The sequence below is a fragment of the Chiloscyllium plagiosum genome, unplaced genomic scaffold (genome assembly GCF_037043375.1).
Source record: "Chiloscyllium plagiosum isolate Xiang-an unplaced genomic scaffold, Cpla_swu_hap1 HiC_scaffold_16, whole genome shotgun sequence".
In the NCBI taxonomy this organism is placed as follows: Eukaryota; Metazoa; Chordata; class Chondrichthyes; order Orectolobiformes; family Hemiscylliidae; genus Chiloscyllium; species Chiloscyllium plagiosum.
This window is the reverse complement of record NW_028270154.1, coordinates 75,193,347-75,218,862: the sequence shown is the minus strand read 5'-3', so window position 1 is coordinate 75,218,862 and position 25,516 is coordinate 75,193,347. Positions and strand designations below refer to the sequence as shown.

The 25,516-nt window shown below is 40.5% G+C and overlaps 1 protein-coding gene across 4 annotated transcripts in view; it reads right to left on the bottom strand.

The window, feature by feature from the left end:
- LOC122556778 (F-box/WD repeat-containing protein 11) overlaps positions 1–25,516 on the bottom strand; it is a 177,509-nt gene that overhangs the window by 49,558 nt on the left and 102,435 nt on the right. For all 4 annotated transcript variants that reach the window (XM_043703932.2, XM_043703930.2, XM_087995466.1 and 1 more), the window contains one exon: positions 23,841–24,063. In XM_043703932.2, the coding sequence (XP_043559867.1) occupies positions 23,841–24,063 (223 nt within the window). The remainder of the gene's footprint in view (positions 1–23,840; positions 24,064–25,516) is intronic.

Below are 25,516 nucleotides of genomic sequence, written 5' to 3'. Positions count from 1 at the left end.
CATACTTATTTCACTCACTCTTTAATAGAACACAGCCATTATTGAAAAGGCCAGCATTTATCATCCAACTCTGATTATCCTCAGGATAGTGATGGCAAATTGTCTTGTGGAACCACTGCAGTCCATTGGCGTAGATACATCAACAGTGCTGTTCAGATGGAGTTTCATAATTTTGACCACAGTGACAGTAAGAGAACAGTGATATAACACAGTCAGGATGATGTGTAGCTTGGATGGGAACTTGCAAGGGCAAGGCTCTTTGTTCTTCATTTGTGAGATGTGGGCATCGCTTGCTGGCCAGCATTTATTGTCTGTCCCTCGCTGCCCTTGAACAGAGTGGCTTGCCAGGCCATTTCAGAGGGCAGTTGAGAGTCAAGACATTGCTGTGGGTTGGGAGTCATGTGTAGACCAGACTAGGTGAGGAGGGCAGATTTCCTTTCTTGAAGGACATGAGTGAACTAGTTGGGTTTTTCCAATCAATCATCGCCAATGGTTACACGGTCATCAGTACATTCTTAATTCCAGATTTTTTTTTAATGAATTCAAATTCCAATATCAGTCATGGTGGGATTCAAACCGGTGTCCCAAGAATATTAGTTGAATTTCTGGATTAATATTCTAGCAGTCATAATACCACTAGGCCATTGCTTCCCTGCTCTTATTCCTCTCGGGCTTCTCTTAACCTGCTTGATAATGCAGCTTGAGAGTTGGGAAAATGTGTTCAAGTCTAGTCTTGACGACTTAGTGGTGCATCTTGTAGATGGTACACTTGCTCATATCTAGCAGGAACTAAATGAAATTTTCATTGTGGGGTTCCCCATTATGGCTAAAGAGAAAAATGGCTAAATCTAACAATCCACAAATTTAGAAATAAAATTCAACTGATCTATGGTGCCAGTGATTTGTTGTGCTATACATTCAATAGAAGTTCATCAACAGACTAATGTGGAATGAAACGTCTCGAGAAAGAAACACACCATATATGAGACACACACGAAAGGTGAACTGGTTCACTGAATCCTCCCTGCCCAGACACTGGGGGTATTCTGGACCTGTTCATTTCAAAATATTGCAGAAGGAAAGTCAGGTAGTCCTCATTGCACTTTAAAAGAGAAAGACATTAACGGGGTGACATCGTTTAATCTTTTAAGATCTGGTTCCTTGAAATGAATGTTTGTTTCAAAGTTTGTGTAGTTTTGCCCATCATTGCATGTCATGGAAACTCAGCAGAGCAGTAGACAGAGAGAGGAAAAACCTATGAAAGGTCAAAGTGAGAACCATCACTGAAAAGGCAAAGCAAAACACACCATGAAAAGGGCAAAGCAAGAATGAAACAGAGTAGAAAAGACAGAAGAGACAGACAGTGGAAAGGCAATGCAAGAAAGACACGTCATCTGACTGAATTTATGCAGTATTTCTGATATAGGTGGCAATTTACTTTCTAAGTTATTCCAGCTCAGGAGTACAGTGCTGCACAAGTACAGTAGAGTGTTTCAATTTGTACACAGGGTTTTCAGCTGTTTGTGTCACAGACCCAATCTCTTGCTTTAACATTGATTTCTAAGGAAAAGCCACGATTCAATCAATGTTTTTCAGGAATGCGACCTTATTAAGCACATCTGTACTATGTTTTCAATGTTGTTTCTAAACTCTCTTAATCGTAATTTCCCAATACTAACAAAAGCTCGGAGCAGATGATGATAATTTGGCTGTTAAGCCTGTTCCATCATTCAACAAGACCGGAAATTCCACCCATCTATCTTAAGTTTCCTGTCCCAACAGAAATCTACCTAATGGTCATACAAATGTTCAAAGACCCCACCTCCACCACCTTCTGCACAACCCTCAAAACATTTATTCTCCTGTCTTTTGTCAAATTCATTATAGCTTGGTGGATCTCGTCACAAACGCTTGTATAAACAATCTAAAAGTAGTCTTGCCTTTCCAAATTTGGTGGCACCTGGACTTGTACCCAATCAAGAGCAAACTGCCGATTTCACAGACAAGAGCAGTACTCCAAAAGTCAGTGAAGTGGACCTGGGTACATTTTAGTGGCAGGAAGTGGACTTACAAAAGCCTTGCAACATGTGTCAGAGGAACAGAAAAATCTCATGCGCAAATAATAAAGTTCCAATTGAGACAAATAAAATCAATTTTAAAAAAGCAAACCAAGCACTGGAGCTCATTTATATTCAGATGTACAGCACAGAAACAGACTCTTCGATCCAACTTATCCATGCTGACCAGATATCCTAACCTAATCTGGTCTCATTTGCCAACACTTGGCCCATATCGCTCTAAATCCTTCCTATTCATGTACCCATCCAGATGACGTTTAAATGTTTCTGGACGGGTGGAACCGAAAAGCAGGACCATTATATTAAATATTTATAGAACCTTGGTTTGACCACACATACAATTCCCGTATTTTAAAAATGGCAATCTGGAGAAAGTACAAAAACAAAGATTTACCAGAATTATGTCAGAACTGAGAGGATATATAGATATCAGGAATGATCAAGTAGGCTGGGGTCTTGCCTGCAGACAAGAGGAGAATGACATATGACCTGTTAAAGGCCTTTAAGATTATTAAAAATATTTAATCAGGCAGATGCAAAGGCCTTTCCACTTGCAAGGGAAAACAGAATTCAGGATCATAAATAGAAGGTGGTCATTATTTCATTCAATGAGGAATTCAAGAGAAGAAGGGATTAGAATGTGCAAGGAGTATCTGAAGTAAATAGCACTGGAAAGCTGGAGTTATCACAAAACGGGCTCATGTGGAGCATAACTACCAGCAGAGACCTGTTGAAATAAATGATGTGTTTCTTTCCTGTAACTACACCACAGAATAAAGTACATGTGCAGCTCACCCTGTAACCTACTTCACTTCAACACCATCAGCTGTTTTTTTTACTTTTTGCAATACAGTAGATCCAGTTAAATATGGACCAAACAAGTTGGAATTTTTCAAACAACTGCCTAATTATAGCCCAGTCTGCCATGAATACCCCTTATGTTTTGGAATAGTAAGATAGCATGCATAAACAAACAACTTAGATGTTAGCCATGGTTCAAAGCAGCACTCCTGCCAGAGGTTCAAATACACACCAGAGACAGGAACACATAATCTAGACTGGAATTCTATTTAGAATAGAGAGGTCGCTGTAACAATCAAAGTGCAGTCTTGTGGACAAGATATTAAACCGAGGTCCCAGCCCCCCTCAGACAGAAAAGATCTCTTAACACTCCATTGAAGGACAGAGTCAATCCAGTGTCCTAGATGAAAGCTATACAAATAGTACCTTGGAATTTTTTTGACAAAGTATAGTCATTATTTCATGATTTTAAGGGATCTTGATACAATTAAACTGGGTGCCATACTTCAGACATCAGAATAGACATTATGTTTAAAAAGTGTTTTATGGCGATAAAGCACTTTGGAACACAAGTGGGTTTTGAAAGCTGCAACATAAATGCAAGTCTTCTCTGTTGTGCTGTCATGCCAGCTCTGGCAAATTTCCTGCATTATAAATCTGGCTTGAACTTCCTTTAAAACTGGTGCAGTCAAAATTATCACTTTGTAGCACAGGCTTTATGTGCTAAACACTTTACAATCTTTGATATAATTAGCTTCAGATCCAGTGCTGTCACTGCCTGTTGGCAGCAAAGCGTTCTAAATAAATTTCACTTCAATAAAAACATTTCAATTATTTCAACACAAATTATTTCTGCAATTCCACCAGCAGTAACAGATCTGTCACCACCAGACATCCTATGCAGCACTCTTCAGGTATAAAGTAAATTTCTAAAGCTTGCTAGATTTTGTTTTGTAGGTCATATGGGGCACAACAGCAACCTATCCAAAGGGTCAATGGATGCAAAACATTAACTCTTTCTCGCTCTAGAGTTGGTGCCGGAAATGTTGAATTGCATTAGCACTTTGTTTTCATTTTAGAATTCCAGCATTTGCAGTGCTTTTGTTTCATATTATTCACTACGGGGTACTGATAGAAATCTAGTCAACAATGTCCAAGATAATCTCTTGGCCACGCCGAAGGTAGAGTTTTAACAAATCAATGTGGACACCAGGTATGCCACACTCACTTGCTGCTCAATCTCAGTTCGACCAGATTATCATTCCACCTTCTCTGGCTGCAGTGAGGGGAGGCTCTGCCCACTAAAAGGGGTTTCCGTTCAAGGGCATCACTTCGCCAACAGATGGGGGAATCATGCACAAAGTAACTAAGTCCTAGACACCACAATAAGTGCTGTTACACAAGCCTTACTGGCATCCACTAAGCCGTGAAGCAACTTCATTGAACAGGATAAATTCAGGGCCCAGTGGAGTAGACAAGACTATGGAACACCATCCACAGAAACGGATAGTTCTTGCTGTGACCAGAATAGTCAGAGGTATGATTGCTCATTCCCCAAGCATTAGCATCAAAGGGGTAAGCAGTTATATTCTTACAATCACTGGCAATGTATCCATCACTGTCACCTGACAATGTCTGGAAACCTGGTTTGTATCTAAACAGAATAGTTTGAGCTCAGTAAGATTGAGGCATTTAATAGAATAAAACATATTTTAAATAATTGAAGCATAATACAGCCACAGGCAGGATAGACCCAACTGAAAGGGCTTTCTCTAGCACTGGTCCCTGACTTCACGAAATTCTGGGGGATGTACTGCCCATCAAGAGTGGCTCAGTAACATAACTACCGACTGAACTGGACAAGTCCAGAGATCATAGCTGCTAGGCAGGGCTTTTAACTTTAATGCTGTCAGTCAATGGCGCAAGAGGAGAGGTGAGTGTTTGTCCTTGACATCATGGCTGCAACTAACTGAATGTGGTAGCACGGAATCTTGGCAAAATTGGAATCAATGGGAATCAGGGAAAAGCTCTCCAATGATTGGAGTCCTATCTAGGAAGATGGTTGCATTTGCACACGGTCAACCATCTCAGTCCCAGCATACTACTGCAAAGTTCCTCAGGGTAGTGTCTGCTCCATCAATGCCTTTCCCTTTATTATAAGATCAGATAAAGAAATGTTTCCAATAATTAGATTTTGCAATTATATTCATGGATTCTGGATGCGATATCTGGTTGACGTTCAGGCTTGGCTTGATAATTGAAAGTAACATTCATGCCCCCACACAATGGACAATGACCATCTCCAACAAAACAGAGTTTAATCAATCATTGCTCCTTGGCCATTACCATCATTGAAAGCTCCACTATCAGCATCCTGGAGGTCATCACTGACCAGATACTGAACTGAAATTGCCATAGAAATACTGTGGCTACAAAAGGTCAAAAACTAGGAATCCTGCAACAAATAACTCACATCTTGAATCCCCATTTCCTGTCCACCCATACAAGTCAAGACAAAACTGTGATGTAATACTCTGCATTATTTTTTAGATTGGTACAGCTCCAACACCTCTGAAAAATCTCAACACTATTCAGGACAAAGCAGTTAACTTGACCAAGAACCCTATGCACTGCCATCAACATTATTCCCTCCACCAGTATCACACCACGACAGCAACCTGTACCATCTACAAGATGTAGTGCTGCAACTTCCAAACCTGTAATCTTTATCAACTAGAAGGACAAATGTGCAGGAACATGGGCACCTCAAAATTACAGATCATTCTGACTTAGACATATCTCGTTGATTCCTTGTTGCTTTCAGATTTCCTATCCTACATTACAATGGGAAGACCTACACCACATGGGTTCTCCTACTTCGAGACAACAGCTCACCACAATACTCTAAAGGGAAAATTGAGAATTAGTGCCAAACGTGCCTGATGTTTTCAAATTGGATTGACGGATGGATAAGTGAACAAAGGAGTAGAACAAAAGGGTTTTCATTTAAAAAAAATTATGAAGCACAACAGAAAAGCATGTTCATTAAAATAGGATTGCACCCTCAGAAGGTAATGTTGCATTGCCAGAGCTGTGAAATTAAATTGTGATGCTGTCTGCCTTTTAAGTTTGATGCCAAAGGCCCCCTGGCACTTTTTGAACAGAGATGTTCCTCTGGACCCAGAGTCAAGAGTCCTCAGATAATCCACACATTAGAAACATATCAACAATTAGGTTGTTGATAACTAGGTATTATGTGAGCCTGCTGCTCACAGAGTAGCCTTATGTTACAGAAATGGGAAATGAGCTTCCTTTCAGCTGAGACACTACTCAGATACAGCTAATTTCAGCAATAAAAAGCAAGATACTTTTCCAAACATACTCTTATAATGCACTATATACTCTCACCTTGACTTTTGAACCAAACCTCCCATCTTAATTAACCTTGAAATACCAATGACAATCAGGATTGATTAAATTCTTGCACTCTCTAAACTTGAAGTGAGACCCACTCCAAAATAGTTAGAAAAAGACAGCTCAGTAAAGGAATGTACAACATAAGTTTAGTGGGAAGGTGCATCAGGGGCATTGTAATATTCCGATTACCATCTGTAGCAGGAATACCTTTATTCAGATATCAAATGCACATTCTCAAAGTTTAAAAAATAGTAAATTATGCTCAAATGGGGAGTAATATTTTATTTAAATTACTCCCTCAGTGCACATAGAAAAGGCATAGGGATCCAAATATATTTCAGTCAAATGCCCTTGCAGTTGAGTCAGACTAACTTCTCTGGCATGTACATAGAAAACCCAGCATGCAACATACCTTCCCCATGGTCTTGCAGGCTTTGATCAGAGCAGCTCCATGTAGAGCCAGCTCACCCAAGGAAACCACAGTACCAGCTGTGTATGTTGAGCGCACATCAGTATCATCAAATCACCCAAAAGCCCAGTGTCCTAGAAGTAAACATGGTGTTCAACTGGAATTCACTCATGTAAAAGACTGTACTTTCCGAGTCTGTTTCTTAATTTGCTCATGGGATATGGGCGTTGCTAAGCCAACATTTATTGCCCATCCGTAATTGCCCTGGAAGTGATGATGGTGGGGATGAGTTGCCATCTTAAACTGCAACAGCTCTTGGAGTTTAGGAACACCCTCAATGCTGCTAAGGAAGTGGGTTCCATGATAGCAACCTTTGGAACAAAGCTAAATTTTCAAAAATAATAAATTGTGAAATGGAAAGAAAACCAGAAACTAATTAATGAGCAAAGTTTCACCATTTTAAAATTAAAATTATCTGAAATTGTATCTAACTTTGAAAATGAAATTACTTAAACTCTAAATAATTATTAGTGTCCTTATTTTCCCCTTTACTCCATGAGATTAGACATACAAATATAGTACCAAAGTGAAATTCTACATTAGACTGGCTAGTGTATTATGAAATTAGACATTTACAAAACTTTATTTTTGTTCCTCAAGGATATGGAGTGATGTGAAGGCAGGTAAAGGGAGTTGAGGCACAGACTTGGCATTATCAAATAGAATGGCAGAATAGGTCTGAGGGGCTGAATGGTCAAATATATTTAACTCTCTTCTTGAACCAGTGCAGTCCATGTGATGAAGAGACATCGGTGTTGTTAGGTAAGGAGTCCAGAACATAAAAGTAGAAGCAATAAAAATGACCTTGTCATGAATTTCGTCTTCTCCTTTGAAGTGATAATTATATCTGAAGGGCTACCCTGAGGCATTTAAATCTTTCACACTAACCTCCCTCACCACTAGAATTTGATGCTTTTAACAAGGGCACTGGCACAGTACAATCACAGTACTCATGAAATCTTGAAACCACATCCCTTCATTAGTTGCTCTACCTGGAATGGCTTGCAGGCAAGGAATCCTAGTCTAAAAACTAGGATGAAATGTCAGCTTGAAGGGAGGAGGCGCAAAGAAGGGAGAAGGAGGGGTGATGCAAGCAAAGAGAAAGACCAAACAATTGATTTCATAGACAGGATCAATAACATCTTCAGCAGAGAACACTGTAGCAGCTGATAGCTTGAAGTAAGGGAGCGTATGATCTTCCGCAGCTGGCAATACTACCTTGTACCTCACCAATTATCCTTTCGTTACACTGCATTTGGTAGATTTAAGCCATTAATTTACTGAAATATCACAAATGCAATCTATGCAAAGTCCTTATTCATAATGTGCCCTCTACTCAAACTACTAAAACAGAATACAAATTATTCAATGTACTACGGACAGCAAGGGGTAACAAAGCATGAAAAATTACTAAGCAATCCATCGGCATCCAAAACACTTCAAAAAGGGCAAAAAGCTCAGGAGTAAATCAGATTAGGAGTGCGGTTTTCTCAGACACTCAGCATTAATAGGTCCCCTCAATTTTCACAAGGCCAATCTCAGAACAGAGTAACCCAAAATCTCAGTCTCAAAACCCACCCACCCCACAAACCCAGCATCATAACAGTGTGACCAGAAACCCCAAAATAAACCATACGCCAAGCTCAACATCAGAACAAGATGAAGAGAGATTCTCAGACTCACCCCAGACTCAACCCGCTCAACTTCCCCAGTGTGACCCGAGACCCCCCCCCCCAGACTCAACTCCACCCCAAATTCACCATTACAGCAAGACAACCAGACAGTCTCCAGAACCAACCTCACCCACTGAACCCCATACCTCAGCGCGAGAGCTTGGTGGCTTACTGAAACACAGATTCAATTCCCCCACTTGTCAAAAGCATTACAGAGTTGGGGCAACCCCAGCCCTAAAACCCAGCAGATTTATACTAGACACCCAAAAGAGTACAGCCAGATCCTAAAAGTTGAGATAATACATCAGAATAGTCTTTTAAATGTGCTCTAGTAAACACTGATTTACATTACTCTCTGCATACCCAATTTCATGAATTATCATATATTTAATCATTTAGTAGTTTGAAATTCTGAGCTCCACTTTTAAACAATACATCCTGTTAAAGGTCTTGGCAACCAGGCAATGAATAAATATGACCACTAGCCCACCCAACTGATAGGTATCTCAACACTTCCACATGTCCATTGGATTTCATTTAAGGTACAACAAACACAAGTATGTGTAACAATTTCTAACAGACCTTAATTATAAAGGGATTTAGTCAATCTCATGTCCATACATGCGAGGGTTCTTTAAAAAGTCAAAGCTTATGTTTCATGTTTAACTTTTCTCTTTCCTCTAGATCAAAATACTGATTTTTGTGTTGACATGAATCAAAGAATGATAAGAGCAAAAGAGGTTATTCAGCCTATCAGGTCCCTGCTGATTCTTTGGATGAACAACTCCATCAGTCTCTCTGTCTGCTCCCTGTAAACCCCTCATAATTCTGAGCATATCTATCAAATCACACCAGAGTTAAACTAACTAGTCTGTATACGCAGCCTCCTGGTATCATATCCTGCACCCAAGAACAATTAAGGAGATTAAGGATAAGGTCACATACAAGTTTGGCACTTACTTCCCTCAGGATCCTTCAATACGTTCAATTTGGTCCGGTCATTTTAGACTCATAAGTAGGAACAGGCCCCTGCGAGCCTGCTCTGCCATTCAATAGGATCACGGTTGATTCGACATTCCTCATGTGCACTTTGCTCCATTTTCTGTATTACCTATGATTCCCCACAGATCAAGAATCTATTTATCTCAGCCTTAAATATACACAAGAACTTTGCCCCCACAGCTTTCTGTGGCGAGTTCCAAAGACTCCAAACCCTCTGAAAAAAATTCCTCCTCATCTCAAGCTTAAATTGGCGCTACTTTATTCTGAGACTGTCCCCTTGGTCTTAGACTCAAACAGGAGAGGAAACATTGTCTCAGCGTTGACCCTGTCAAGTCCCTTAAGAATCCTATACATTTCAGTCAGATCACCTCGCATCCTTCTAAACCCCAGTGAATAGTCATAATCTATTTCACCTTTGTTGTTAAGACAATCCCTCCATACTGGGGACCCTGGTTAACTCCTCTAAACTGCCTCCAATGAAATAACAGCTTTCCTTAAATAAGGGGACCAAAATTAGGGGCGGCGTGGTGGCTCAGTGGTTAGCACTGCTGCCTCACAGCACCAGGGTCCCAGGTTTGATTCCAGCCTTGGGTGACTGTCTGTGTGGAGTTTACACATTCTCCCAGTGTCTGCACGGGTTTCCTCCGGGTGCTCCAGTTTCCTCCCACACTCCAAAGATGTGCAGGCTAGGTGAATTGGCCATGCTAAATTGCCCATAGTGTGAGGTGCATTAGTCAGAGGGAAATGGGTCTGGGTGGATTACTCTTCGGAGGGTCGGTGTGGACTGGTTGGGCCGAAGGACCTGTTTCCACACTGTAGGAAATCTAATCTAATCAAAAAATGCTCACATTGCTCTTATACTCTGACTCCCTTGATATAAGGACCAACATACCATTATGCCTTCCTAATTACCTGTTGAACCTGTTTGCTAGCTGTGTTTCATGCAGAAGCACCACATTCTGAAAATGCCCCCTCCCCCCTTAACCTAACTATCTTCCATCAACTTTAACCAATCCTCTATCCGTGCTAATATATTATCAACAACACTACGGGGCTCTTAAGTCGCTTTACGTGTGGTACCTTCATAAATGCTTTTTAGAAATCCAAATATATAATACATATTGGTTCCCCATTATCTATCCATTTTGTTATTTCAGCAAAGAATTCTAATATTTTTGTCAGGCATGATTGCTCTTTCTTAAAGACATGCTGATTCCGCTTGATAAAAGGAATATATTTTCAAAAATGCTGTAAACAGACTCAAACATTTTTCCAATGACAGATGTCAAGCTATCAGGTCTATAGTTTCCTGTTCTTTTTTACCTCCTCTCCTCAGTTAATTAAGTATGTCACAGGGAGTGTTTGCCAACTGACTGGGACTGATACAGAATCTAAAGAGTTTTGAAAGATTATCACCAGTGCATCAATTATCTCTGTAATACCCCCTTTAAATTCCAGAATGCAAGTGGAGTTGACAATTAACAGATCAGCTGTTGTCTCACTGGATGACAGTGCAGACTCAATGAGCTAAATTGCTTAGTCCTATTCCTATGCCTTGTGGTCTAACTCATCAGTTCCAGGGGGCTTGTCTGCCTTTAGTCCCATTAGTTTCCCTTGTACTTTTTCTTTAGTGATGGATATTGCAATTATTTCCTCATTTCTGTAGCGCCTTGATTATTTAGTACTGGAATGCTGTTAGTGTCCTTGACAGTGTTCTCTGTTCAGTCCCTTTTTCTGTGCCTACAGTTCATTAATCTTATTATACATCAAGAATCTAGACAGATATTCTGCAACACAGTTTAAACCTTACAGCATTCCTACTTCTGACCTCACAACACCTTGCAGTTTTTCTATTCTGATCTATATGCCTCTTGTGTATCATATTTGTCCTTTCCAATGCTACACCCTACTTACCAACCCTCGGCCAAGTTCAACAATAGCAGCATAATATACCACAAAGTCACAGCACTGACTCTATTGAAGGGGAGGTGATGGCAGAGCGATATTAATTGCAAGAATATTAATTCAGAGACCCAGGTAATGTTCTGGGGACACTGGTTAGAATCTGGCACATCGTGAAATGTGAATTCATTAAAAATCTGGAATCAAGGATCTAACGACGATCGTGACATCATCAATTGCCTGAAAAACCCATCTGTTTCACTAATTTAGATTACCTGGTCTGGCCTATATATGACTCCAGACCCACAGCAATGTGGATTACTCTTAACTACCCTCTGGGCAATTAAGGACAGGCAATGTATGCTAGCCTAGCCAGCGACACCACATCTTGTGAATGAATATATAAAGTACAACTCATCCAGCCTATACGGAAACCACTCCTTCTGATTTGAACCCAAACATTAAAAAGCTCTTCCTTCTACATTGGTTCTCTAGCCACAGGCATCTGTTCTAACTTCCTGTTTTTGTATTCACCAGTGTGGGGACCTGGGGGCGATCCAGAGATTACCAATGAAGCGCTTCTAGTACTCTCCTATCCAGCTACTTAAAATCAACTTGTAGGTCCACATCCTCCTTTTTATCTCTTTTGTTAGCACCGATATGGACCACGACCTCAATCCTACCCCTTTCAGTGTGCTATGAAGTGATAGTCCCAATCCGGGCACCAGTGGAGCAATACAACATTCAGGAACCAAATCTTCAGCTGTAACAATGCCAGTTTGGCCCTTTAAATATAAAATGCCCAATTACATTACATGGAAATTAGATGCCTTGAAATAAGTATAACAGCACTTAAATTGAGAAAAAAGTGCAAAATTTAAAAGCTCTCCAGCTGAAAAGGAGTTTGTGTACATTTTTCACTATAAAAGGGACACTACAGACATACAAAATTAATTATAATTTGATTTTATTTAGCTGACATGGTAATGACCTAAGCACTCTGCCACCTCTGAAGCTTTGAAATGCAAAATGTTTTGCAGCAGTGCAGAAAAACAGAAATTTTCCAGATTATTTTGAGGAACGTAACGGGAACCCATTAACTAAAACTCACTGACGGGGAACCTATGAGCATCAATGGTGTCATTTATTTGGTTGCCACTTTTATTGGTCAAATAAGGAGAAAATGTAGGAGTTAGAAGCTGGAGTAGACCTATCCTGGAGGGGAAAAGTATAAGTGGGCCGTGATTGTACCAGCAAAATTTCCCAAGGACATATCTATCATTGACTTTTATGTAAGTTACAACATCACAGAATACCTCAATAACTCCATCTACTGGCTGTAGAAATGGAGTTTCAAGCAAGGTGGGCCATTATTCACTCATTTAAATAATGCTGCAAATTAGGCTTTGAATCACGTCCAAACTAATCATCAGGATGAACCTCTCTGACATTGTTGCCTTCTTTTGCAGTATGAGTACAGTATCTGATGTCTTACCCAAATGACCATCTCTTGTAAGACACTTAGAAAATCACTGGTATTTAAATGGTAAGAGGCATCACAACCCAGGACGTGAGGCAGAAAATAAGTATGGCAATAATTTATCATTTCCCCTAACAGTGGTTATGCTACTAGAGACAGAGCATTAGCAAGAAGTAACAGGAGCTTGAAACAAAGGCAACGTTATACTCGCGGGAGATTTAAATCTTATAGACTGAACAAAGGAAATTGGCCAAGGTGGTGTGGAATAAGAGTCTGCAGAACACTTGCGTGACAATTGCCTAGAACACATTGAAAAACACAGACAACATATTTTAGATTTAGTTCAGTACATTGAGATGGGTTTAGTTTGTAATTTTGTTGTAAATGTTTCTCTTGGCGAGAGTGATCAAAATACATTTAAATTCCATTTCAAGTTTGAGTGTGACATACTCCAGTCACAAACAAGAAACCTAAACATAAACAAAAAAAAATTATATAGGTACGAGGTTGTTAAAGACGCTAACAGTTTCAGTAAGATTCATCTATGGCTTGCTCAAGAAGTTAAAGAGAGCATTAAAAGAAACAACTTATTTATAATATTGAGAAGAACAGTGAGAATCCTGAATTTTAGGAGAGCTTTAGATATCACCAGATAACCAGAACAAGGATAAAATGGGAAAAGTAGTGCAAGATGGCAAGGAACATAAAAATGGATTGTAAGGGTTTTTACATGTATATAAAAGGAGAGCAGTAAAAGTAACTGATGGTTCCCTTGGAGGCAGAGACAGGAGACATTATCACAGATGAGAAAATTGTGGAGACACTAACAAAGTGCTTTGTATCTGTTTTCAAATTGGAAGAAACAAGCTACAAAGCAGATATAGAATGCAACCTATATAAGAGGGAGAAATCGAAGATCATGAACAGGAGCAGAGAAAATGTACTAGAGAAAAAAACACAAGGCACTATAAGATTTCAATTTTGATCCCAGTAGCTAATGATGTACTTGTACAGGGAGGCGATCGAATACCTTGATGAAATTTGCCATGAGCAGTAACTCATTGATGGCTTGCTATTAAATCTTGCTAAGCGGGACTTATACACTTAATGGTAAGGTCCTGGGGAGTGTTGCTGAACAAAGAGACCTTGGAGTGCAGGTTCATAGTGCCTTGAAAGTAGAGTTGCAGGTAGATAGGATGGTGAAGGCAGCATTTAGTATGCTTTCCTTTATTGATTCAGAGCATTCAGTATAGGTGTTGGGAGGTCATGTTGCATTAGTTAGGCCACTTTTGGAATATTGCTTGCAATTCTGGTCTCCTTCCTGTTGGGAGGATGTTGTGAAATTTGAAAGGGTTCAACAAAGATTTACAAGGATGTTGCCAGGGTTGGAGGGTTTGAGCTATAGGATGAGGCTGAATAGGCTGGGGCTGTTTGCCCTGGAGCGTCGGAGGCTGAGGGGTGATGTTATAGAGGTTTATAAAATCATGAGGGGCATGGATAGGATAAACAGACAAGGTCTTTTCCCTGAGGTGTGGGGGAGTCAGAACTAGAGGGCATAGGTTTAGGATGAGAGGGGAAAGATATAAAAGAGACCTATGGGACAACTTTTTCACGCAGAGGGTGGTGTGTGCATGGAATGAGCTGCCAGAGGAAGTGGTGGAGGCTGGTACAATTTCAGCATTTAAAAGGCATCTGGATGGGTCTATGAATAAGAAGGGTTTACTGGGAAATGGGGCAAATGGGGCTAGATTAGGTTAGAATATCTGGTCGGCATGGACGAGTTAAACTGAAGGGTCTGTTTCCGTGCTGTACATCTCGATGACTCGAAGTCACAGCTCAGACATTAGCTGTACCACAATGAGAACTAACTATTAAAACAAATCTCTTACTGGGAACAAACAGAACTGAAGCAACGTGACCAAGCAAATACACAGAAACATTATTATTTCAACCACAAGAAACTCCTTTCTAATGTTAAGCCCTTTGCATACATTCTGCTGCCTGAAACCAGAGATACCCAAGATTTTGGTGGCAAAAGCCACACCCATAAAACAACACAATGCTATAATTCCCATTTATATTACATGAAAGTAGTTTGAGCTACTGATGTCAATAGAGGATAAAGACTTGCATTTATAGATGTGTTAAAGTGCTTTACAACCAATTCAGTACCTTTGAAATGTCATTTCTGTTGGAATGTAGGAAGCACATGCAGCCAACACAGCAAGCTCCCACAAAAGATAACTGGTTTTCTTGCTATGTTTATTGAGAGATCAAAATTTGAAAGGCACCAGGAAGAAATTTCTCTCCTCTGTGAAAAAGAATCACAGGATCTTTTACACCCACAGGCACCTAATGGTGTCCAGTTCCCAAATGCAAACCATTTGTGAATAGGATCAGCCTTGTCCAACCCCAAAAAATTCAATAACAGGACAAGCTGAGAAATAAAAATCAAATGTAAATAGAACCAAAGGCCTATGTTTTGAGGAGTAAAGTGAGTGCCATGGAAATGCAGGTTAGATATTCTTGCCTGAAGCTACTCACATTGACTGATGGCACTGCAGTGAAAATGCCACTCCATCCTTTGATGCAACCAGTCAAAGTCCAAGACAGCAAACAAAAATGCGATTAAGAATTCTTATTTCTACCTAGTACTCACTGTGAAGTGCCTAGCAACATCCATCAAGAAAATTAAATGGCCACAAATCAAGAAATGTCACAGATGAAATTGGAATAATTTTCTATTTCAACGACTTTACATTGACCTAAAGAGCTCCCAAACATTGACAGTGAATGTAGAGTAAAGCTCCTCGAATTTTACCTATTGAATTTAATGGCAACTATCAGGTGGTTTTGGGTTTTGAATCAAGGCCCACCTGAATACAAAAGGTTTTCATTTTGGAAATGGTCCATGCAGATAATTGTTACCTCTATTATCCAACAATCCTCAAAAAGCGATCCACTGCAGTCAGCACCATGTTTCTTCTTAAAGATACAGGCAGTGCTGAATGTAGCTTGAACAGCTTCTCTCGGCTATGCCACAGCTTGATCAAGATGGAAAGTTTGCAAGTCATAAAACATCTCTCGGAACAGGAAAAAGCAACTAGACAAATGTTCCCTTTATTGCAACAGATCAATTCCATTGTTTTTTCTCCCCCCCCCCCCCCCCCGCGCCCCCCCAGGAAATGCACCTAATGGCCTGCTTTCTTTGCCATTCATTCATTCTCAGGATGAGAGCTCACAGGCAAGGCTAACATTTATTGTTGTAACACTTCAGAGGGCAATTAAGAACTAACTATATTGGTGTGCATTCAACCAGAGTCACATATAGGCCAGACAGGAGGAAGGAAGGTTTCGCTCCTTGAAGGATATCAGTGAACCAGCTGGGTTTTATGACACTGTCACTTGTACCAATACTAGTTTTCATGATCAGATTTATCAATGTATTAATATTTTAAAAATTAATTCTAATATGCCAGAGGAATTTAAAACTACGTTCCTTGGATTATTGGAGGTGCTCTAAATTACTAGTAGTGCAACATTACCACTACCCTGCTATACATGGCCCTTTTTATGGCAGTCTTTGATCAACCCTGGGATGAAAAATCTCTGTTCAGCTTCAATGTACACTCCTAACTTACCAGTTTTTGATTGAAGCAATATAAAGGTTTTTTTAAAAACAAAAATATGCGCAGCCTGAAGAAAAGCCCTGTGAACACAGCAGTAGCAAGTCTTTTCCTTACCCAAGAAAACAGTTCACAATATTTCAGTTTATATATACAGGAAATGTAGTAATTTAAGAAATGTTCTATGGTTCTAAATGTTTCTCTAGTCCCACTCTTAATATTCAACATCAGAAATGTTTCCATTGATATAAAATATTTCACATGCGGATGCTTATTCTGGCTAGTCACCCGTTTTCCTTCGAGAATATTTGCTTAATGTCAATGCTCCAACACAGTGGAGTAAATATTCCATAAGCCCAAACGCATCAAGATGGTAAGTGTGCAGGCGCCGCCATTTGAGAACATAAGGCGGCTGCATGGCACCTTGCTTCATACCAAATGCTCAATCCAACATCTGTGGGGCCATCTGCTTGTCCATAATACTGCAGTCCTGGTTGACATGAGCTGAACCAAGGGGAGCTGAGGGAGGTTCAGGTCCATTTTGACCATTACATCAGCCTGACACAATGCTATGCCACTAACCAGCAAAGAAACGCTTAGTGATTCAAGAGTATCTATTTGGGGGAAAAAACTAGGGAAATGGGAGAAGGCTGGTTAAAGCAAGGGTTTGCATCACATACAATCAACTTGCCACATTGAAATCCAGGACATGATCATTTTTAATTCTGTTGACTGCGCCCTCTATAGACTAACTGCCTGAGCTACGATGCACTTTTATGATGTTCTAAAATATTTAATTTGTTTTCTTATGGGTGGGGAAGGGATAAAGCAGCCAGTTGAACCCAGATGTGGGTGTGCTACAATCAGCTCAAATGTGGCTTTCATTTGTTATTCCAGCCCTGTCCAGTCAAAGCAAGTAACTAGCCTCACACTACACTCCAAATGAAGTTAATTCAACAGAGCTCCTTGCAGAAGACAGGAATCCCATATGTTGTGGTGAATATTAAGCTGGAAGGTTCTGGAGATTCCATCGTGCATACCAGCTTAAGCCCAAGCCTAGTAATATCATTCCTTTCCATGGCAGGAGATGAATGAAAAATTTAAAAGGCTGGTTCAGGTTGAACTATCAGCTCATGCTGCCACCTTCTGGGTCTTTAGAAAAGTGCAGCCTCAACTGGACAAGCTCTCTGCTCATCGAGTCCACAATTCCAGTCAGTTGTCACTGGGACATAAACCAACAGGTGAGAGGTTTTCTTACAAAACGATGGTGAAGAAACATCCAGCAATACAATTAAGAAATGTGTTATCACAAAGTAGAATTGTGGCTAGAGGGAACATTGTGAACAGTACAAGTCCCATCTTCAGTGAGGATACACTCCATTGTGCTGGGTGACATTATCATTGTGCTAAAAGGATAGATATCAAACAAATCTAGCAGCTCAAAACAAGGCATCAGAAAAGTGTTGTGGGCATCAACAGCAGGGGCAGAATCGTACGAGGTTCCACATAAGAGATTAGTAAGGAAAATTAAAGTTCATGGCATCAGAAATAATGTATTGACATGGATAAAGAACAGATTGGCAGACAGGAAGCAGACAGTTGAAATAAACGTGTCCTCTTCAGAGTGGCAGGCAGTGACAAGTGGGATACCACATGGTTCAGTACAGGGACCTCAGCTGTTCACAATCAAACATTAATGATTTGGATGAAGGAACTGAATGCAATATCTCCAAATTTGCAGATGACACTAAGCTGGGTGGCAGTGCGTGCTGTGAGGAGGATGCTAAGAGGCTACAGGGTGACTTGGACAGACTGGCTGAGTGGGCAAATACCTGGCAAATGCAATATAATGTGGATAAATGTGAGGTTACCCACTTTGATCACAGATACCGGAAGACAGATTATTATCTGAATGGTGGTTGTTTAGGAAAAGATGGTGTAACAAGACCTGGGTGTCACAGTGGAATAGTCGCTGAAGGTTGCCATGCAGGTGCAGCAGGCAGCGAGGAAAGCTAATGGCATGCTGCCCTTCATAGCAAGAGGATTTGAGTATCGGAGTATGGATGTCTTGCTGCAGTTATACAGGACCTTGGTGATGCCACACCTTGATTATTGTGTGCAGCTTTGGTCTCAGTCTGAGGAAGGACATTCTTGCTGTTGAGGGAGTCCAGCGAAGGTTCACCAGACTGATTCCCTGATGGCAGGACTGACATACAAGGAAAGACTGGATCGAATGGGTTTGTATTGACTGAATTTTAGAAGAAGGAGGGGACATCTCAGAAACACAAAATCCTGATGGGACTGGACAGGCTAGATGCAAGAAGGTCCCCGATGTTGGGGAAATCGAGATCTAAGAGTCACCGTCTAAGAATTAGTCAAAGTCAAAAGCCATTCAGGACTGAGATGAGGGGACTTCTTCACTCGGAGACTTGTGAACCTGTGGAATTCTCTCCCACAGGAAGCTGTTAGGGCCAGTTCATTAGATATAGTAGAGAGAGAACTGGATGTGGACCCTTGCGGCTAAAGGGATCAAGGAGTATGGGGAGACTGTGGAAATGGGATACTGAGATTGCGTGATCAGCCATGATTGTATTGAACGACAGTGTTAGCTTGAAGGGCCAAATGGCCTACTGCTGCACCTATTTTCTATGTACTCCAGCACAATCTGGAATCTCTTGGTTAACCCTGGCTCAATGAAGTGCAGAGTGCATGCCACAAGCAGCATCAGGCATACCTAAAAAAATGAAGTGTCAATCTGGTAAAGCTACCAAACAACACTAAATATAAACTGAAAGAACTGTGAATGCTGTAAATCAGAAACAAAAATTGAAATTGCTGCAAACGCTTAGGTGAGCTTTGAGGAAGGGTCACTTGACCCAAAACATTAACTCCGATTTCTCTCCACAGATGCGGCCAGACATGCTGAGCTTTTCCAGCATATTTCATTTTTCAACAATTAAGCATCAGTATGCCAAACAGCATAGGCAGCAAAAGAGCTAAATGATTCAATAATTAACGGATCAGATGCAAGTTCTGCAGTCCTACCACATCCAGTCGTGAATGTGATGGGAGAATTAAACAATTCACTGGAAGAGGTGGCAGCACACATTATCCTCAATGGTGGGGGAATAGAGCACATCAGTATAAAAGAGGAGGCTGAAGCACTCTCAATAATCTTGAAGCCAGAAATAGAGTAGATGGCCCATCTCTGCCTCCTCCAGTGATTCCCCCAACATCATGGATACCAGTCTTCAAACCAATTCATTTCACTCCACCACATGATATCAAAGTAGTCGGAGGCAGTGGATATGGTGAGGCTATGCACCCTGATAACATTCTGGCCATAGTTTAAGACTCGTGCTTCAGACTTTGCCACACTGTCTAATCAAGATGTTCTTGCACAGACAACACCAGCATCTATCCTACAATGCACAAAAATGTCCAGATTTGTTCTGTACACAAACAGCAGGATGAATCCAACCCAACCAAATACCATCCCATCAGTTTATTCTCAATCATCAGGAAAGTGATGGATAGTGTCAGCAGTGACATCAAGCAGCACTTGCTTATTTGAAATTTGGTTTGGGTTCCACCAAACCACTCAGCTCTTGACCTCTTTATAACTAATTCAAATTTGGACACAAGAACTGAAGTCCAGAGGTGAGATGCGAGTGACTGTCTTGACACCAAAGCCACACTTGACAAAGTATGGCATCATCATGGAGCCACAAGCAAAGGTACAGTCAAAAAGAATCATTCCTAACTCATAGGAAAATGCTTGCATTTTTTTTTAAAGAAGTCAGTCACCTGAGTTCCAAGACATCTCAAGTGTTCCCTCAACCCAAACATCTTCTGTTGCTTCACAAATGATCTTCTCTCCATCATAAGGCAAGTAGTAAGGATGTTCACTGTTTAATGCACAATCTTCAGCACCATCCGTGACTCCTCAGACACTGAAGCAGTCAATGTTCAAATGCAGCAGGACCAGGACAATATCCAGGTTTGAACTAACAAGTGACAAGTAACATTTGCACCACAAAAGTGTCAGGCAATGACCATCGCCAATTAGAGACAACCTAACCACCACCCCTTGACCACCCAGTGTTACCATCACTGAATCTCCTGCTATCAACATCCTGAGGGGTACCATTGACCATAAACTCAACTGGACCCACCGTACAAATACAGTGCCTACAAGGGGCAGCACGGTGGCTCAGTGGTTAGCACTGATGTGGTATAGCATCAGAGACCCGGGTTCAATTCCGCTCTCAGGCGACTGTTTGTGTGGAGTTTGCACATTCTCCCTGTGTCTGAATGAGTTTCCTCCCACAGTCCAAAGATGTGCAGATTAGGTAGATTGGCCATGGGAAATGCAGGGTTACAAGGATAGGGTAGGGGCATGGGGCTGGGTGTGATGCTCTTCTGACGGTTGTGGACTTGATGGGCTGAATAGCCTGCTTCCGCACCATAAGGATTCCATGAAGAGCAGGTCACAGGCTAGGAATCTTGCAGAAAGTAACTCCACTTGGTTCCCCAAAGCCTGACCAGCTTCAAAAAGGCACAAATGAGGAAAGTGATAAATACTGTCCACTTGCCTGGATGAGTGCAGCTCCAATAAAACTCCAAAAGGAATGCAGTGGTTCAAGAACATATCGTACAACCAGCTTCTCAATGGCAATTAGGAATGAGCAATAAATACTGGCTGCCAGCAACACCCATGTCCCATGAATGAAAGTGTGTTACTGGCCTATAATAAATCAGTAGTTATTGTAGCCAGTAGAAACCATTTGAGGGGAAAAATAATAAGAATTACATGAAGAGCATGGTAGAACATGAAGAATTTTAGATGAACTGGAATTATATTTGTGACTGTCGAAACCAAAATTGTAAATGTCCTTTGACAGCACAAACTGTTAAAAGGTCACAACGCATGTTGTATGTGTGTTTTATCAGAAAAATGGTCAGACTTTCAGGAAGTTTACTATTTTATAACTCTGACCTTCCTTTGACACCAACATATCATTAGAACCACACACGGTCATGAAATGAAAAACTAGGAAACAAGGTGTTATGGTGTAGATATGGGTCTTTCATCTCTGGGAACTGGAGCCAATTCAAACTGAGGCTAATGGGAGGAACATCCCCTCACCCTGTTGACCACAAAGGCTGTATATGAAACAAGTCCTGGACAGAATTAGTCCACTTTCTTAGGCCGGACTGTATGGCACAAATCTTTCCCTGACCGTGAAATGGCCTAGGGACCAAGTTGAGGAAATGTCACTTCACTGGTGTGCTATAGAGGAACAGGCTTGAAAGTTTTGACCTGTGCTGTCTGGAACTGACCTGGCACTACTTGGAGTTGATAACGGATCTGCCATTTTTCTATTTCAGTGTTTATTTAAAATGACAGTTCTGACTTTAATAAGCTTTTAAAAAGAAAGTAATGTATAAACGTTTAAGCACTTTGCAATTGATGTGATGGTTGTCCAGAAAAGTGGCCCTGCAGTTCTGTTTCCAGACTACAGGGTTTAGTAGCATAATCCTAAAAGCAAAGTCTTCATCAAAATCATAAAATGCCAAAAGAAAGGCACTAATTGCTGGGTATTTTTATTATGATTCTGGAAGCTTTGTTCAGAGATGAAACAAACATCTTCCACAGCCAGCACAATAAGGAAGACTGCTCAATAATGACGTGCTAAAATTAAATCAGGCCCATAATTTCAGGGGTATCAAAGTTAAACCATTACAATGTACAATGTTAAAACCTGATATTAAACCATCAGTTAACCATAAATACCTTTAAGCAGCATTATTAAAGGAATGGTGGCGGTCTTGTGGTATTATCGATGGACTGGTAATTTAGAGACCCAGGAAATGTTCTGGGATTCTGGGCTCAAATTCTACCGTGGAATAAAAAAAATGGAAATTAAGAGTCTAATGATAACCATAAATCCATTCTTGATTGTCAGAAAAATCCATCTGCTTCAATAATGTCCTTGAATGAAGGAAACTGCCATCCTTACTGGTCTGGCCTACATGTGACTCCAGACCCACAGCAAAATGCTGACTCTCAATTGCCCTGTGGGCAATTAAGGATGAGCAATAAATGCTGGCCTAGCCAGCGACACCCACATCGCCATGAATAAAAAAAACAAATAAACAGTGAAATATTTCATAGAAAATACTTAGAAGCCTCACCACAAGTGGCCACTCAATCAAGATCAAAAACAAAATTGAAAAGGGAATTGGACAAGAATTTGAGAAGGAATTAAAAACAAGTAAAGGACAGTGAAATGATGGTGAATTATGATTTGGAGGTGCCAGTGTTGGACTGGAGCTGCCAAAATTAAGAATCACAACACCAAGTTATAGCCCAATAGGTTTATTTGGAAGCACTAGCTTTTGGAGCACTGCTGCAGCAGCACTCTGAAAACTAGTACTGCACTTCCAAATGAACCTGTTAGACTATAACCTGTTCTATGAATTTTTAATGGTGTTGAAATAGGCAGCTCAAATTGAAGGGCTCATACTAGCACACACTATATGCTGAGTGATGTTCTGAGCCCAATATTTAAGTATCACAAAATAAAAAAAAAGTTGCTTGTTAATGATATTCAGGCTTTCAAACCCAAAGCTTAGCTTCAACTAACCACTACTTCATTCACCTTATCTTCCAGCTGTCAATTTAATAAAAATGCTCGTCAAAAGCCATTATAAAAATTGGATTACCAAAGCGGGAGTCTTTAAGTAAGATTTTATCTATCTCAATCTTCTGATGCTTTGGGAATTTGTTTTTAAAATGAAGCTCACACATGCTTTAAAAACCAACGGTCAATTTCTCAAAATGTGACAAACTAGAATTTATTGCATATTAGCATAGTGTTATCCAAGTCACGTCAGAAGCACAGTGGATTGCTTGTACATTACAGGACACAACACATCCTGAAAGTTTTTCTTCTCTATCAACTTCTCACTTCTTGCTTTTACCAAATATTGCCACTGCTCTTCCACCAAATGTGGAAAAGTCTCCTTCATCTATCAGTGCCCTGAATGTATCAAGCAACATGTTCTTCCTGCAATATGTTTTTCAAATTCTTTCATCCCCGTATTCTTAAAATGATTAAGCTCATCTCCTTCATTCAACCTTTCCTCCAGTGACCCTCCTCACTGGAAACAATACATGTAATGCTGAGAGATCATTTCATAACATACTTTTCTAGTTAACGCTTTGTAAACCAAATTGTGCTCTAGGTTTTTGACCTTCATCTTGGTTTTTGAAGTTTCTATTTCTTTAAAAAGAGAAGACCATCAAAAGGCCACACCCAGGAAATCTCCCACCCAGCTCATGTACGATAGGGTTAAGCCTATCCCATGCACATTGTTGATTCCTACCTGGTAGAGCAGTGATGAAGTCCCGTTGCAACATTGGTTTCAGATAGGAGTTAATATGCCCATGCTGATAATGGCACATCCGGGATATCAGGTGCTCCACGAACTCCACCTGATCGGACTCAGACCACTGGTCAAAATATTTAATACACAAATCCTTCTCTTTCTCGTAGTTCCCAGAGGGTCGCTTTCTGGAGACGATCATAGAAGGGGGCCCATTAGTGATCTGGGTTTGGTAAAGCGGAAAAGGAAATAAAAGAAACAGAAATATTATAGATACTTGAATTCAAGTTAAGGCCAAATCAATAAAGACATGTCAATGCTAAACCATTTAAAACACTGCAGCAGACTTTCTGCACATAGCTGGGAAAGGTGGCCGGGGCAGAGAAAGAAGCAAGAAAGCAGCATTCAGATGTGTCAGAGCACACAGGCTTTTAGGAAATATTCTAGACATCTCAAGGACTGCTAAGCTCAATAAATCAGCAATTCTTTCTTTGCAAAACATTTACTTGCCAGAAAACATGCACAACACAAAAGACATCACAAATCAAGTAAGTGCAATATAGCCAAAGCAAACACGCTAAATTGTTTTTAAAATCAGTTTTGTAATCTTGGCCTACATAAGCTTTAAGCAAAAAAATTAAATCCTACCTACATTTATATTTGGTGCATTTGGTGCCTTATAGGTGTTAACTTAAGAAAAGAACACGACAGTAGCAAATCATCAAACAAGTCATCCTAAGTGAGGCAAAGACACCGACATGATATTGATTTGGTCATGTATCTCTCTCCATAGTGTTATACCGGGAATCTAGGTCAAGCAGCAGTAGAGGCAAGACCGCACAGTACAGAAAATTAGATTGAAATATCAGAATCAGACTCAGTCAGGACAACATTAATTATCTTACCTACTTCTGCACTTGAAAAAGCAAAACTTGCGTGGTGACTTCACAATATCCCAAACACTAAATTATGCACTCAGCTCTAGAGTGGGGCTAGCCAACGGCCCCGTGTTCTGATTATTGCCTGACTCCTTTTATAGATGTGCATTGTGGACAGTGAAGGAGTGCAGGATGATGGTCAAACAATGTTCTAATGGGGTTGTGCACGCTCATTGCGAATAACGTTCACAGGAGGAATTATCTGATTTCTCTTCCTCATGGAAGACGACTCCACCAAATTAAGGCCTTCAGAATAATAGGATGGGGGAAAAGAAATTTAATGACCAGAATCTGTTCCTTCATATTGAACAGTTTGACACAGTACAGTTGAATCAGCAAGGCACTGAGTCAGTGGAAGTTTAGAAGGTTGCCGGATATTCTTTGCATGCATAAAGATAGGAAGATTCAAATCGTATAGATACAGATGGCTATCAGGAACAGGGAGACCTCATCTCAAATATTAGAGGCAGACTTGCTCGCAAGCCAGGTAGGAGTGCAGGTTCCTGTACCACAGACCAATTTCTGCATCTCAATGCACTTTGTTTGCATCTGTGTCCTTTCATTAAGTGTTGCTTGAGGGATTGCTTGAGCAAAAAAGGTCTCCTGGTCTGAGTTGAAGCATTGGCTAAAAACATTTATGGAGGGATTGTACAAAATGTGATCTTTGAGAGGGGTACTTTTGCAATGAGTTGGGACATGATTTCAGTATTGGGTCTCCTCATTATCATTATGGAGATG